At 53.7% G+C, this 15,905-nt stretch overlaps 2 protein-coding genes across 4 annotated transcripts; one reads left to right on the top strand and one right to left on the bottom strand.

Moving 5' to 3' along the window:
* Window positions 1–514: 514 nt before the first annotated feature.
* Window positions 515–8,950, bottom strand: GNL1 (G protein nucleolar 1 (putative)). Its single transcript, XM_004598752.3, has 12 exons — window positions 8,715–8,950; window positions 8,178–8,343; window positions 7,666–7,802; window positions 7,410–7,561; window positions 7,237–7,308; window positions 6,147–6,354; window positions 5,888–5,983; window positions 5,367–5,561; window positions 3,185–3,363; window positions 2,945–3,107; window positions 1,318–1,458; window positions 515–929 (listed from the first exon to the last, which is right to left on the bottom strand). Exons 1-12 carry the CDS (start codon window positions 8,785–8,787, stop codon window positions 688–690), a joined length of 1,824 nt encoding a protein of 607 aa, XP_004598809.1. The 5' UTR covers window positions 8,788–8,950; the 3' UTR covers window positions 515–687.
* A 341-nt stretch (window positions 8,951–9,291) lies between these two features.
* Window positions 9,292–15,102, top strand: PRR3 (proline rich 3). 3 transcript variants are annotated; one of them, XM_058666255.1, is made up of 5 exons: window positions 9,945–10,021; window positions 10,688–10,750; window positions 12,572–12,750; window positions 13,052–13,342; window positions 13,591–15,101. In XM_058666255.1, exons 3-5 carry the CDS (start codon window positions 12,594–12,596, stop codon window positions 13,695–13,697), a joined length of 555 nt encoding a protein of 184 aa, XP_058522238.1. In that variant the 5' UTR covers window positions 9,945–10,021; window positions 10,688–10,750; window positions 12,572–12,593; the 3' UTR covers window positions 13,698–15,101. The 3 variants fall into 3 exon arrangements, with proteins under 3 accessions (XP_004598807.2, XP_058522238.1, XP_058522243.1); XM_004598750.2 differs by lacking the exon at window positions 12,572–12,750 and having other exon boundaries at window positions 9,292–10,021; window positions 13,591–15,099; XM_058666260.1 differs by lacking the exon at window positions 9,945–10,021 and having other exon boundaries at window positions 10,338–10,750; window positions 13,591–15,102.
* The last annotated feature ends 803 nt before the right edge of the window (window positions 15,103–15,905 follow it).

The following is a 15,905-nucleotide window of genomic DNA, read 5'->3' as shown; positions in this document are numbered from 1 at the left end:
ACAAGCATCTTGTCGGAACTACAAATTCCTATCAAAAGGAATTTTAGAATCATACTGCTTGAGCTCCCAGGTTTTGGGAGAACATTACTTGGCCCAGACACCAGGGTGTGAGAGGATGGAATCTCCATCGTAGTACATACTCAGGTCAGGCCCTGCCCAGGCATCTCTCTAGGCTCAGCACTCAGCACAGATCAAGGCATGTGGCAGACCCTCAACAAACAACTGCCAGATTTGAAAAATGTCCTTCAAATTCTCCCCCGAAAGCATCAGGCGAGGAACCTTGCTGCTGCTCCTTCTCCCAGAAGCTCCTGGTAAAATCCAGGCTGGTGGGCAGGGCAGCAGGGGCACACAGAGGGGCTGTCGCATCTCCCCACGTGGGTAACAGGACTTCCATGGTGCACAGCAGGAGACAGGGTGGAGGAGGCAGGTTTCAGGACCTGAGGACTCACAGAACTACCTGCTAGGAGAACTTTCCTTCACCAAGAGTACACGTGAAAGAGAAGGGAGGGGAGGAGACAGGCCCCCTACGGCCGTCAGCCTGCCACGGCGGCTCTCAGCTCAGCGCATCCGGGGAAGGGGCTACAAAGCAGACACTCTTTATTCACAACTGGGGCAGCAGAGGGATGGTACCCCTAAGTCAGTTCAAAAGCAAAGCCATCGGGTGGGAAGGTGGGCCTGGGCAGGCACTCAGCATTCGTCCTCACCCAGCAGGGCATAAGGGTTTCGGGCAGTCAGGCTGGACCCTGGAGCTGAGCTTGGGGTGTCCTCATCCCCTTCTCCCTCCTCATCCGCATCCCGGTCCTCCTCTCCCTCCTCCTCACAGGAACTGCTCAGCTCTTCCTCTTCCTCCTCCTCCTCGTCACCTGCCGGCCCCACCCTGCCCTGTAAAACCACCAGCTCCGTGGTCTCTGGATGAGACTCCCAGGTGCCTGGGGGAAACCAAAACAAGAAGAGAGAATGGAGGAGAGTTTTGAGCAGGAAAACTAAAAGCAGAGAGAGATGGGGAAGAGGCAAATACTGGGCATAACAATCATTTTTATAGCTGCCAGGCACTCCCACAGCTGGACAACCGCCCACGTGCAAGGCGCTGGAGAGAGGCTACACATACAGCCACTTCAATCTTCAGCACCACCTTAGCAAGGGCGAGGGCCACCCTCTCCTCATGGACAGGGAGAGCGACTCGCAGTGATCAGGTAGCACAGAGCTGGCCGGGAGGTGCCAAATCCAGGTCTGACCCCTGCTTCGTCTGGCCATCAAGCCCACACCCTTTTGCCCCCACCAAAGCAGTGGCCTGGGGAAGAGTGTCAGGGCTCTGACCTTTCTGTTCATTGTAGCCCGGAGGGTAGAAGCACAGGCTGAGGCGGCCATCCACCGCCAGCCGCAGGAGGCTGTTGGCTGCCCGGTACACATCGTTGCGGGCCGCCTTGGCGGTCTTGTAGCCACGTTTCTCGGCCCAGGCTGCAGAAAGGAAAGAGAAAGCCTGTTAGCCACATGCCAATACAGTCCACCCCTTTCCTAGGCTAATGATCTCACTGGCCCTGCTGTGGCAACCCAGTGATGTGTGGACTTCCTCTTCCTGGCGGAATCTCTGGGAAGAGGAAGGAAAGACAACAGGAAGGTAAACAGTGAGCCAGAGGGCCAGCCGGCCAGAGGGCAGCAAAAGTCAGGAGGTGAGAGGCAGGGGCTGGCGTCACGGCATAGCAGCTTGCTTAAGCCCTTAGCCTGCAACAACAGCATCCCTTATAACAGGAGCACCAGAATGAGCACTGAATGCTCCACTTCTGATCCAGCTCCCTGCTGACGCATCTGGGAAGGGATCGGTGGGAGATCGCCCCTGGATCTCCACCTGCCTAGCCCATATGGGAGGCCATAAGCACATGGCACACTGAGTCCTTGACTAACAGACCCCAACATGGCCTGTTCACTGGGCATGCAACAGGAGTGATGGGCTGGGCCCGGCAGCATGGCCTAGCGGCTAAAAGTTCTCGCCTTGAAAGCCCCAGGATCCCATATGGGCGCCGGTTCTAATCCCAGCAGCTCCACTTCCCATCCAGCTCCCTGCTTGTGGCCTGGGAAAGCAGTTGAGGACGGCCCAATGCATTGGGACACTGCACCCGTGTGGGAGACCCGGAAGAGGTTCCAGGTTCCCGGCTTCGGATCGGCGCGCATCGGCCTATTGCGGCTCACTTGGGGAGTGAATCATCGGACAGAAGATCTTCCTCTCTGTCTCTCCTCCTCTGTGTATATCTGGCTGTAATAAAATGAATAAATCTTAAAAAAAAAAAGAGTGATGGGCTGAACCCCAATCTCTCTTCCCTACTCTGCTAGGACTTGAAACAACTCTTGGAAATCAACTGTTACATTCATCCTGCTTTCCAGCAAATAAGGACTCTGCCCTGAGATACAATTTCCTGTGCCTCCAGACTTTTAGCTTCATTGAAGGGTCCAGAAGAGATAGACGTATCTATTAGCCAGTCACAATATTGTTGTACTGTCGGGACTGCCCTTCTGCTTGCCCCTTCTCCTATAAGCTTGTGACTTCTCTCAAATAAATGGACATTCTTTACCACCAATTTGTCTCCAGTGTTTCTGCTGCAGAAGAGTGATGTTGACTCACTCCTTGGTGGTCTTGGGGCCTAGTGGACAGAAGACCCCCAAGAGGGAGCAGAGGATGGCTCAAGGGCTTGGACCTCTGCGTCCACATGGGAGACCTGGGTAGAATTTTTAGCTTTTGGTCTCAGTCTGGCCTACCCCTGACTAGGGTGGCCATTAGGAGAGTGAACCAACGGATGAAGAATCTCTATGCCTCTCCCTATCTTTCTGTCTCTGCTTTTCAGATAAATAAATGAAAAGAAAGAGAGAGCGAGAAAGAAAACAGAAAATCAAGAAGGAAAGAAAACAAAACAGAAAAACAGAGGTGAAAAGCCAGGCACAGAGGGCTCACCTTCACAGATGTCCCAGGCGCTCCAGGGGTGTTCTGTGGAGGGGTCACTGGCCTCTGGGTGGCGCAGGTGGAGCAAGGCCTGCACAGGGATGCGGGAGGCCAGAAAGCCCACAGCGGTGTAGGGCTCCTGGATCTGGGCGATAGGGTAGATGCCTGCCAGAACCTACAGAGAAACCAATGCTCAGTTTAGTTTCCTACTCGTGCTGTCTCAGCCCTCCCCCAGCCCTTTTGCCTTCATACCTGCAGCTGCCTAGGTAAGAGGGAGGGGAAGATGAGGCCGGGGCAGTCACACAGCTTCACGGACGGGGTGAGGAAGTAGGTCTGGAAGTAGCGCGTGTGGCCGGGGCTCCTGGAGACACTGACGACCTTGCGCCCCACCAGCCCATTGATGAGGGAGGATTTGCCCACATTGGGGAAACCTGTGGAAGGCAAAGAGAGAGCTCGTGTTGATGGACAGTGCTGGAGGTGAGAGTAGAGACTGAGAATACTAAAGAAGCAGTACAGTCCCTTCAATGACAAACCACCTGCTTAACCTGCTGGGCCTAACCTGGCCTCCTGCCTCCGGTTTCTTCTTCACTAATGACCTGTGTGTGTCTGAACAGTGTAGTTCACGCCTGCAGCTTTCGAGCCTATGCAAGTGGAACTGTGCCATGTGGAAGCTGTGGTGGAGGGCTCCCCCAGCACCACGTCGAGCAAGGTGCCTAGTGCTACAGTTCTCCCACAGGCCTAACCCGACCCGGCTTCCTCCCCAGCACCACAGACATTGGTCCCACACCAGCCACGCCAACCACGCACATCTGTCCTCTCTCTCATCCTGCTAGGCACAGCTGACACAGCGGATGCCTTCTTTCCTACACAGCTGATCTCTTCTTTCCTGGTCAAACAGTTTTCACGTCACTTCTGAACACTCCTCTGGGGCTCCTCCCCACTCCCAGGCTTCGGATCTCAGGAATCCCAGGATTTGTTTTCTCTTCTGGGCCAAGTCCAAGCTTGTTTTCTCCATGTTCAAAACACACCTTGGGGTGGGCATCCGGCCTAGTGGATAAGATGCCAGCTGTGTCCTGTATGAGTGCCTGGGTCCAATACCCAGCTGGCTCCTGCTAATGCAGACCCTGGGAGTCGGAGGTGAGGCTTGCAGTCACTGGGCGCCTGCCACCCACGGGGGAGATCTGACTGGAGCTTCCTGATCCCAGTTTCCACCCACCCAGTTGTCACAGGCATTTGGGAATGAACAAGCACATGGAACTGTGCATGTTTCTTTCTCCCTCTTTCTCTCTGGGTATTTATACACCTGCCTTTCTGAAGAAAAAAATACATCCTGTTCCTGATCCCACCTTACCACCTCCAACTCCACCATCCGACCCAAGGCAACTCGTACTTCTCTCCTGAATCAGTGCAATGGCTTCTGGCTGCTCTCTGGTCCTTCTGGCCCATTCCCATCATTTATTCCTCACTTAGTCGACAGGAAGAAAAGTTCTAAAAAGAGGCTCTCAAGTCCTGGCATCGTCCTCCACAAAACTATCAGCGCCATCAAAGGAGACTTTGAAGAAAAAGCCAAAATGCCCATCACAACCACTAGAGACTGCCAACTTGTCCCTGCCTCCCATTCTCACCTAAACTCCTGGACAAATGCAGGGCCTCTGGAGCCATGGCCAACACTCGCCTCTCCCATGGCAGTGGCCACTGAGGGCCCCTGGGAGTGAGGGCCCAGGAAGATAAAGAGGGTAAGTGTTGGAAGGAGGAGCTATCATCCAACAGTCAGCAGGCTCTGCCTGGGACAAAGAGGACACTGAAACCCAAATCAGAGGCACTTCAAAGGAGCCCGACTACACCACATACCCACAAGGCTCTGTCTGAGTCGTGTCCTTTCCCTAGTATTCTCTCAGACTGCACAACTTTACCTCCCCTCTATCATACATGCACAGGGCTCTGGCTCGGAGTTAGGGAGGTTGTGCTGATCACCGCCTTAAAAGGTCAAAACCCAGGAGACAACCACCAGAACGTAATGCTCACCGGCCTCCAGCACTAATTACCATGGTGAAGGGAGAAACAGGGAGTGTTCCCAACTCACTGGGAACCATGCCTGCAACAGGGGAAGCCTCGGACAAATGCTACATCTTAACAATAATCACTACTACCACTAGCTAGCATCAAGTATCATGTCCCTCAATCCTAGTCCTTCATTACCCACAACTGGGCACACACTTCTCCACTTTAAACATCCAACAAAGGCAGACTTGAGAGTAAATAACCCGGTCTAGATCTCCCCGCTAAGAGGCTGCTTGGTCCCCCCGCACAGCACAGCCTTCTCTGCCTGGCCTGTGACCATGGGCACACAGCCTCCCAGAGGAGAACCTTCCCTCTCTCCAAATACTAAAATCCCATTCCCCTGGGATGCCACCATGCCCAGTCGCTTCCTTACCCACACAGCCGATGGTCACCACTCCGTCCTTGTAGCGCTCCCGGGTCGGGCCTGTGGGCTCCATCGCGCAATCAGTCTGCTGCTCCACCAGGATGGCTGGCCCATCCTCCTCCTCTTCCTCTTCCCCGGAGCCATTGCCCCAGGTGGCCCCAGCCATATCCCGGGCGATCTTCTCCCGCCAGCTGCTCAGGTCCACTGCTCAGAGAAGGACAAGATGAAAGGGTTCTCCCCACGGCCACTAGGTATGGTGGCACAGGCAGTACATCACAGGACTCATGTGCTTGGCACCCTCTGGGATCCAACAGTGCCAACCTGCACAACTGCTAGCCAGGAAATGAGCCCAGCCATCATCTGACCCCTTACTAGGATCACAGAACTCAGTTCCTGGAAAAGCACCAGGAAGCCAAAACGGCTTTTCTCTCCCCGCAGCTTCTGTTCCCCTGCCCAGCCCACCTGTTCCTGACTCCACCCCACCCAGCACAGTGGCCTCCCCAGTTCACCTGCCAGATGCCTCCACTCACCTTTCCCGGCAGTGATGGCTTCACAGGCTCTCAGCAGCTGCTCCGGCCCCAGAGCCCGCGTCCATCCTCTCCCCCGCCTGCGGTTCTTCTTCAACACTGAGACCACAGGACACCAAAAAGTTAGTGTACTTGGCCAAGCACCTCGCCTCTCGCACCGACCTCAGGCCCGAGTACCCCTGCCGACAAGCCCTACTATTCTGCCTTCCCCAGTCCCAGCCACCCCACCTCTCCCACATGGTTCTCCTTGCTGCCTACTCACCACTATCCGAGTCCTGTAGGTTGCAGGGATCCCGCGGGAAAGAGGTGAAAAGGACAATGTGGAGCTGGGGGTAGTGTTGATGGAAGTAATGCTTCCAGGCCACCACGAGGGCTGGTGGCGCCAGATCCACCTTGTTCAGGACCAGCACCAGGGCGAGCCCGAGCTCTCCTGTTACATACTCATAGAGTGCTGGCGGGAAGTTCACCACCTACAACAGGGAACAGGAGGGCGTCAGCCCAGCATTCTCGGCCTCTAGCTCCCCACTTACCAAACCGGCACAGCCTGGAGACAAAGCCCTGGCCGGACCAGATTCCAGGGCCAAAACAGTAAAACTGGCCAAAGCGAACACAACACAGCAAGGGTCTAGGTACTGAGGGCAGATGCAAGTGACTCAAACACCAAACACCAGATAGAGAAGTAACAACGGCCAGCACCCTGAGGCAAAGGCGGCATCTGGAATGGGGCTGGGGGTTTCATGTGCAGCTGTGAGCACAAATGCACGTGTATGCACATGTGTGCATGCTAAACACGTTTTTGTGAACAAGCTGTGTAAGCGTGTTTTCATCCGTGTTATGTGTGCATGTCATAAGGGACCCTCTCCCCCGAACTTTTATTAAAAGTCCCCACAGACCTCCCCCTTTCTTTACCAGAGCCAGAATCCACATAGGGCAGCCCGAAAACACAGCTCTATAGATCTATAGCTTCAGCCACCACTAGTGTGGGTTCTATAGTGACCCATGTGGCTGGGCTAGAGACACTGACATAGAAGAAAAAGCATCCTGGGGCTGGGCAGGAAGATGTGTTCGGCTGCCCACGCCCGCCCAGAGCGCCACGCTGGGATTCTCTGCAGGGCTAGCTCTGGTGGGCTGGGAGTCGGCACACGCAGCAGTTCGCCATCAAACCAGCTACAGGAGTGTCAGCTGTCCAGGGGAGGAGCGGGAGACTACGACAGGATAGGAATACAGAACCAGAGCTCCTGCCTGGAGAGGTCGGCGTGGGGTAGGGGAGGCTGGAAGGAAAAAAGGTAACCCCGCTGTCAGCAACCCCTACCTCTAGGAGCACCCCTCCCTCCCCATCCCCCTGCGCTCACTGGATGCCGGATATCGGTGATAAGCAGGACAATGTCGGACATTTCTAGCACTCGCCACAGCTGCCTCCATGTCTGCAAAGACAAGATTGGTGTGAGCGAGCCTGAGACCTGGGGCCAATGCAACCCTCCGAGGCTTCCTGTGGCCCAGGCCCACCCCCTGACCCCGTGCTCACCTCCAGATTATGCTCGAAGTAGCTGAGTTTCTCGGAGGTGTACGCCCCATGGATCTTTCCAAGGTACTCCTGGAAGCTCCGCTCCTCTTGGTTCATTAGCTGTTCCTTGGACATCTCATAGTTCCAGGGAGGCCGCCGGGGAAAGTCCAGGACTGGGAAATCATGAAGGCAGAGAGCTGAGTAAGCGGAAGAACTTCTGAGGCCCAGTGGACAGCCCTGGTTCCGTTACCCCGCCAGGGGTCCTGCTCTCACTCACCTGAGCCGGGCTGGTAGACCTCCCGGATGTCCAGCTCCAACAGCTCGGGGCTGACGGGCTGTAGCACTTGCTCCCGGGCCGCCCTCTTCCTCTTCTCCACCTCTTCCCTGCTGTCCCGTTCAAAATGTAGCCGGTACCTAAGGAGATAGGACCCCAGTGTCAGGCCCATTCCTGCTATTACAGACCTGACTCCTCCCCTCGGGGCCAGACAACTTGGCAGGGCTTCCTCTCCAGGGATGCTCGGATCTCTCCCAGCCACCCTGGCTCCCCTTTCCCACAATATCCAATCTCCCCCTTCAAACAAACCAAACTTCCCGCAGCCCCTCTGTCAGAGAGGATTGCGGGAGCTCTGGGGTGGAGTGGGGGATGGGGGAGCCAAGCGAGCGGCCTGACTGCGGGGGGAGGGGTGGCCAGCAGCCTCCACTTGCACACCTCACTCCCCCAGCAGCCGGCTTCTCCCTGGACTTGCAGGCCGATGGGTAAGCCCGGTCCGGAGCCCCTCCTGCCCTCACCGATTCGGATCGTAGCCTCGTGGACCCAGGCCCTGAGAGGGCTGCTGATTGAGCCTGCGGATATGATGGGTCACAGATTCCCCGTCCGAGGTGTCGGTCTGCTCTTCCCGCCGCTCCCGGCTCCCGCTGCGGCTGTTGGAACTGGAGCGCAGCCCATCTTGAAGCCCTGCGGGGAGGGATTGGTGACGCCAGGGCTGGCCGGCTCTCAGGGGCCAGGGGACTCACCTCCCTCCACCCCCAACACCTGATACACACACACATTCCCCCGGAGCGGCCCGGCTCCCCTCGCCCACCCCAACTTCTTCCATGTCTCCTTCCTGCCAGGACCCCTCCGGAGGCGCGTGGTGGGTGGGGGGTGGGAGGGACGCGCTCCTACAGCAGCAGGGCCTCCCCTCTCCCCAGCCCTTCAGCCTCCCCCACGCCTGCCCAACGTGGGGTACCCTCGCCTGCCGTCCCCTCTCCGCCCGATGCAGCGGTCACACCCCTCCTCCAGATGTGCTCGGGAGCCCGAGCCCCGCCCCCTCCTCCCGCACTGACCTCGCTTCCGTTCGCGCTTGTCCTGTAGCTGCTTCTTCTTCTGCTTCACGCTGAACGGCTTCTTCCTCGGCATGGCCCGGGACCCGTCACCCAGCACGTCCTTCCTCGGAGCTCCTGCTGCCTCAACTGACTCCCCGGCCGCCCCCGCCAAATAAGACCCTGCGGGAGGCGGGGCCGGCCGCTGACGTCACGGCGGGCCGGCCGACCCGCGGCTGCTGCGGGGGGCGGACGCGGGAGGCGGGGTCGGCCGCTGACGTCACGGCGGGCCGACCGACCCGCGGCGGCTGCGGGGGGCGGACGCGGGAGGCAGAGCTTCCCTCCCGGGGCCGAGGCGGCGGCGGGGACGGGGTGGGGCCACCGGCACACGCGAGCCCGCCGCTCCACGGGGCGCAACGCCGGCCGAGGCGCAGGCGCGCGTGGGAAGACCGGGCCCGTTCGTCACGGGCGCTACCAATGGGCTCCCGCCCGAAGGGGGGACGCGGTGTCAGCACCACCTCGCTCTCCGGGGAGAAGCTACCACTCACCTGGAGGGGCGCGGGCGGGCCCGGCCGCCCGAGGGGGAAAAGGGACCCGGCCCCGCCGAGACCCGGCACCCCTGGGATGAAGCCCGGGGCTGCACTGCGACGGGGAGCGGGGCACGGTCACAGGGTCGTGAGGAGCTGGGTGGGCGGGCTGCAGACTCGCCGCGCGCGAGCGTCCCGGGATCCCGATTTGGATCTGGAGGAGTTAGAACGCAATTTACACATCCCTAAGTGCGAGCGCCGGCGTGCAGGGAAGCCCAGGTGGGACAAGGACTTTTGGAGAGAGGTCAGAGGGCACCAAGTTGTGCCTGCTGCTGTTGCCATGGTAACGGGGGACCGGATGTGGCGACGTTAGGATGCGACAGCCCCAAAGCCGGTGGTGGGCTGCATGCCACCCCGTGGAGGCGCGGTCTCGTGTTTTTCAGTGGCAGAGAGAACACCTGTAGGATACACATTCCAGCAAGACTCAACGTTGCTGGCCGACCTAGATAACACGCGGACGGAGGCATTTCACGCGAGGATGCAGCCACAGTCACAGCCCCCCGCAGTCCTCCGGAAGTGGAATGGCGGGAGCCCCAGCCTCGCTGTCCCCCAGCGGCCCCCCGGAAACGGAAACGGATTCCCGCGTGCCCCTTCCTCACTGCCCTCCAAGTCCTGCTGCAGCCATTGCCGCAGCCACGATGCCGAAACGAAAGAAGCAGAACCAGCAGCAGCCGCCGCCGCCGCTGCAGCCCCCACTGTTGGAGCGGGAAGAAACTGGAGAGGAGGAAGACAGGGGTCGCCTGGGTAAGGGGCCGGCCAGAGCAGCGCAGTCCCGTCCAGGCGCAGAGCTTAGGGACGCAGCAGGTGCGGGGGAGGGGCTGGCTTGCAGGCATAGTGAGGTAGTGAGCCCCCCAGCCCTAATCCGGCCCCAAAACCTTTCTGGAAAAGGCTGGGGAGGAAAGGCTCAAGGGCGGGAATGCGCAGCCACAGAACGACAAGAAACAGGGGCCCGAGAGGGGGCAGGTTGTGATGACTGGTACAACCACTTAATCAGCCTTTGCCTTGGAAGACAGAGGAGCCTGCAGCCTTCTCAGAATATTCCCCGGGGAAGGGGATGCCTACAAAGAGAAAAGACCAGCAGTGAGGTGGCGGTTTGTCTTATCCCTGGACTTAATTACCTAGCATGCAGTGCATAACAGCACTGTGAGGAATAGAGAGAAGTCCCTGTCGTTCTTGGGTTCCTGGGTTAACCGAGTCCCCACTTTGTTGTGTTTTGTTTTGTTTTTTGCAAAGCCTGAGAAGAGATTTGCAGAGGAAAGGGTGGATGGATGGGATGAGAGCTCCAATGATAGGTTTATCTTGACTTCACCGACTGGATTAAAGGATTAGTTGTCACAGGAAAATGTCCAAAGACAGGATCATGAGTCCTTCAGCCCATTCTGACGACTATGTTTTCATGTCTGATCCTAGGACCACCCAGCCTTCTGGGCCCTCCCCCCATGGCCAACGGAAAACCTGGTGACCCCAAGTCAGGTGAGGAGGAGGGCACCTGGGTCCTCGTGTAAGGGAACAAGAGGAGTGAAACCCACAGCCATAATTTAGCATTTGAAAATCCAGGATTCTACACCTAAACATATGGAGAAAAGTTGTATTAATCAGACTGGGAAACTCAATACTGTGAGCTTGTCCATTCTCCCCAAATTCATGGATAGAGTCAGTAAATTCCCAGTCGGGATCCTTGTGTGTGTGTGGAAATAAACAATCTATGGTCTCAGGTGAAGATGCAGAGAATGAGGGTGAGAGAGTCTCTAAACAAGAGGGCTTGCTCTGTCAGACTTCCTGTAAAGCTGTGTTACTTACAACCGTGGCTTTGATACACCAGAACAGACTACAGAGGCACGTCACGGGCGCACATATAATGAAGATTTCAAAAAGCTGATTGAAAAATATGTTTATTTTGAAGATTGCATGTATGTGAGCTTTTCATTTATGATGAAGATAGAACTAAAGGTTGCCTTTTCAATAAAGAATGTTAGATCAATTGGATATTTGCATGTGGAAAAAAATTGAATTTAACTGGCTTCTCTCACCGGATAAAAATATCAAATCCATTTGGACTGTAGATCTAAGTGTAAAAGGTAAAAGAAAAATTTCCGGAAACTGGTGTCTCTGTAGTCTTACAGTAGTTAAGGGCTCTTAGGTAACAAATACACACATACAGATTATAAGGGAAAGTTTAGTGTACTTAACTAGGTTAAATGGCAAAAAACTTCTTTTAACCAGAAGATCCCATTAAGATATGTTAACAGGAAGCCAAAGACTAGCAGATGATATTTTCAACAACCAATACAGAGCTCATATCTGGAATATATGAAGAATTCTTCCTGATAGTCCATTAGAAAAGTTGGCAGAAGACAGAACAGATACATTTTAAAAATGGAGACTTAAATGGACCAAAACCATGTGAACTCAAGATCATTAGCCATGAAATACAAGATAAAAACATACCTCTTGAAGTTGGAACTCTTATGCATTATTGATGAGATTGTAAAATGATATAACTGTTTGTGGAAACTCTTTTTAAAAAATAGAACTATCAGGTGATCCCATTTCCATTTAGGGACATGTATCTAAAATAATGGGAGGCAGGGTCCTGAGGAGCTGTTTGCCCAACCATGTTTCTAGAATATTCGCAATAACCAAGACCATCGAAATGTCCATTGGTAGTTGAGTGGATAAGCAAAACATGTATACATGTACACATAATGGAATACTATTTAGCCTTTAAGAGGAAGAAAATAGCATTCCATAACTACAGCATGAATGAGCTTCAAGGGCATGCTAGGCAGCATAAACCTATCACAAAAGAGAAGTGCTATAGGAGTTAGTTACATGAAGTATCTCAAGTCAGGTTCATAGACACAGTAGGATGGTGGTTATCAGGGGAGGGGATTGGAAGAAAGGGAATTGTTTAAAGGGTACGGGGCTTTAGTTTTGCAAGATGAAATTCTGGAGGTCTGTTGCATAGCATGAATATACTTAGCCTTATTAAACTGTACATTAAAAATAGATGGTCAATTTTTTAGGTTTGTTTTTTTCACCACAATAAAACAAATCTCACCACTTTTCACATTGATCAGAATGTTAAAATGAAAAGGAAGGATCCTAGCAAGTGTTGTGACTGTGGTAACTACTGGTGGAAGTGTAAATTGGTATAACCGCTTTGAAACAAAGTTTGGCATCATTTGAGCACACATGTACTCAGTGCCTACATATACTCAACAGAAATGCATGCATACGTATGTGTAACAAAGACATGTATAAAAATGTTCATAGCAGCGTTTTTCGTTATAGCCCCAAACTGGAAACCACCCACATGTCCATCATCAGTAGAATGGATAAATCAGTTGTTGTGTATGTATGCAATGGGATACTACACTGCAATGAAAATGAACCAACTGCTACTGGCAACCTGGATGAATCTCACAAATACGATGTTGGCGAAAGAAGCCAGACACAAAAGAATGCAGACTGTATGATTCCAAAGTTCCAAACAGGCAAAAACTAACCTGTGGTGTTAGAAGTCAGGACAGTGGTTCCCGTTGGGAGGGGGGAGGAGTGTGGGGGCCTTTTGAGGTGCTGCTAAGGCTCTATCTCCTCATCTGGGCTGTGGAAACACAGCCCTGTTTACTTGGAGGAAATTGAGTTTTACACTTGTGAGTCTGTGCATCTCTGTCTTTATGCTGGACTTGAATAAAAGGGGCAGGGGGCGCAGGCTTCTGCAGCACGGTGAACCTGCCCACTGATGCCCTTTCTGTGTCTTTCTCACTCCAGCTCTCCACAGAGGTCCTCCAGGATCAAGGGGACCCATGATTCCACCGCTGCTGAGTCTCCCACCTCCTCCCCGGGGGAGAGGCCCCATGCGGGGAGGCCTTGGCCCCAGGTGTGGTCCATATGGTCGTGGTTGGTGGGGGGTCAACGCTGAACCTCCCTTTCCTGGGCCAGGCCTTGGGGGTCCCTCCAGGGAGAGCTTTCACAAAGAACAGAGAAACCCTCGAAGGCTCAAAAGCTGGTCTCTTATCAAGAACACCTGCCCACCTAAGGATGGCCCCCAGGTTCTGGAAGGTGAGGTCCCCTTTGCTATCTCCCTGCACACTGAATGCCATTATACCCAGAGCGGCCTCATTCCCAGAATGCCTGTGACTTCTCCTTTGGAATAGCCTTTTTCTCCCAAGAGAGGAGCCATTGTTCCCAGACAGCCAGACACAGTGGGGAGTAGGGCACTGTACCTTCTCTGTCTCCTCTGCATGCTGTTCCCTGTGTTTTCCTTGTTCACTCAGATTTTAAACTGCCCAACTTCCCCTTGTTCACAGACAAATCTGACCGCCCCGTCTGCCGACACTTTTCCAAAAAGGGCCACTGTCGATACGAAGACCTTTGTGCCTTCTACCACCCAGGCGTCAACGGACCTCCTCTGTGAGACTGTGCCTTCCCGTCCAGGTTGGAAGGAGCCCTCTGACCTTGTGGCCATGTGTTGCCCTGTGGCCCTGTGGCTGCTATCATGGGGCTCTTCCACCCATCCTGTCCACTACCTTTTCCATTTGGGTCCAGAGTGTGTGTCATCACCAGTGTGATGTACGCGCTTTCTTCTGCTCCAGCCTCCAGAGACTGGCCTTCAGGACCCCATCTCTGCTCCCTTCAACTGCCTCCTGGATCTTCTTGCCCCTCGCCAAGTGACTGCTGAACAGGAAACCTCTTTGGTGCTGTTTCTTGTACATCTGTCCACCTGTACCCCAGTATCACCCTCAATCCCTGAGAGCCCGAGAGTGGTTTCCTACCCCCTCTAACTGCTCGTTTTAAGTCCTTATTTTTATTATTATTTTTAATGTGACACCCCCTCAATGTTGTCGGCTGCTCGTGAAACTCACCACCAGGTCATGTGACCTGGGGTCAGGCTTGGGTGCCTGGGTCAGAGACTCACTGAAAGGCCACTCTCCCTGCTTCTGGATTCCGTAGTTTCTCTGTCAGTAGCATGATCCCCGCCGCTCTGGTCTGTGATCACTGTGCTTTGTGGAGCTGTGCATCCCTTCGTAGCCTCTCAGTGTCCGTGGCATTTTTGTGACTCCCCAACACTAGAGTACGTTTTTTTTCTGCCAAAATGAGTGGAGCCCATGGTGCCCTCTTAACTTGCCCCACCTTCCAACATGGGAGAATTGTCCACGGGACTGCCTGCCTGGTCTCCTGGTCTGGGTTAGGCTGGGTCTGATGCAGGCCTGGGAGCCGTCTTGTGCAGCCCGTGCTAGGCAGGCCCTCTCCAGCCCACTTTGGTGTCACTGGCACTACGAGGCCACCAGCCCTCACGTGAATTCTGTGAATCTCCACCCAGCCCACCTTGGGGTGGAACCTGGACAGTACTGTCACCCTCTTCCAACCCTCTTGCTGCATCCCTGGCACTGGTTGTTTTCTGTGAAAACGGCAGTGAACAGGTTCAGTGTTGAACTGGCCCTGTAGGAACGGGTCAGGAGCTGTGCGGGCAAGAGGGAAGGATGAGGGCCCTTGGAGAACTGAGAATGAGGTTTTTTTTTTTTTTCTTTTTAACTTTTTTTTTAATATATATATATTAGTAATAAATGCGGTGGAAACAGACATTTTCCTTAATCCCTATGTCCCAGTTATCTCTGGAGACACAGCTGGTGTTCTTGATGCAGTTGATGAGTTCATTCTTTATTCAGTTCATACGGAGCGGTGATGGACAGTGATCCAATTTAGGTTTCTTCCAGCCAGAAAGAACCATTGAGATACAGTGGCCTATCGCTATGTTCAAGAGCAAAGTTTTGTGGAAAAAAAGGAAAACTCAAGTGTCCATGAGTAATTTTTAAACATGTTACCTATGTTTATTAGTTTGACGTTTATGGAGTAGTGATAGTGGAGCAATATTTAAGTACTTGGGAGCTGCTTGTGGGCCAGGCAGTGTACTATGCACTAGAGATGAAATCTGCACATTCATCAAATCGCATAGTTTACACCTGTTAAAAGTGTTATGAAGAGGGACGTAGCAGGCTAAAGCTGCTTAATGACACTCCCGTATCACAGTGCCTGGGATCAAGTCCTGCCCCCACCTCTTCAGTCCAGTTCCCAGCTAACGTTCCTGTGAGGCAGAAGACAAAGCTTTAGGCACTTGAGTAGCTGCCATCTGGATGGAGTCCCTGACTCCCAGTTTTAGCTGGGCCTTTTCCCCACCCTACTTTTCACATTTTCAAATGAACACTGAACAGAAATGGAGAAAGAGGTATGTGATCCACACCAGAGCTCTGACTGATACAAGATAGGGAGAGGGGTTTTGAGAGAGTGAAAGCCCTAACTACCTTTAATTGGTATAAACAGATAAAAGCCATGTAGCTAGATAAAAAGTTTGCTGTTCGTGTTAAAACTAGAGACAGAAAACAGGATATCTGTTTACAGGCTTTGGCTGACGTCATGAGCATGGATATATGAGAAGTCTTCAGCAAGTTAAGTGCAAGGCATGTTAAGGAAAAATAATTTACTTGAAACTTTGAAGTGCCTTCATATTTCTAAACCTCTGCAAGTATGTAAGCACCTACTATGTCCCAACTTATCAAGTTTAATTCACTTATAACAGAAGCCCAAAATTAGTCTTGAACAAGTAGAAGCTTGCTTCTCTAACAAG

Source organism: Ochotona princeps, chromosome 1, assembly GCF_030435755.1.
Source record: "Ochotona princeps isolate mOchPri1 chromosome 1, mOchPri1.hap1, whole genome shotgun sequence".
NCBI lineage: Eukaryota > Metazoa > Chordata > Mammalia > Lagomorpha > Ochotonidae > Ochotona > Ochotona princeps.
Note: the sequence above shows the minus strand (reverse complement) of the source record. Positions and strands in the feature narration are given on the sequence as shown.

Coding starts and splice junctions, on each gene's coding strand:
- GNL1 (XM_004598752.3), bottom strand. CDS start 8,787: ATGCCGAGGAAGAAGCCGTTCAGCGTGAAGCAGAAGAAGAAGCAGCTA. Junction 7,803..8,177: donor CGAGGCTACGATCCGAATCG/GTGAGGGCAGGA, acceptor CTATCTCCTTAG/GTACCGGCTACATTTTGAAC. Junction 5,984..6,146: donor CCTACAGGACTCGGATAGTG/GTGAGTAGGCAG, acceptor CTGTGGTCTCAG/TGTTGAAGAAGAACCGCAGG.
- PRR3 (XM_004598750.2), top strand. CDS start 9,799: ATGGCGGGAGCCCCAGCCTCGCTGTCCCCCAGCGGCCCCCCGGAAACG. Junction 10,022..10,687: donor GGAAGACAGGGGTCGCCTGG/GTAAGGGGCCGG, acceptor GTCTGATCCTAG/GACCACCCAGCCTTCTGGGC. Junction 10,751..13,051: donor ACCTGGTGACCCCAAGTCAG/GTGAGGAGGAGG, acceptor TTCTCACTCCAG/CTCTCCACAGAGGTCCTCCA.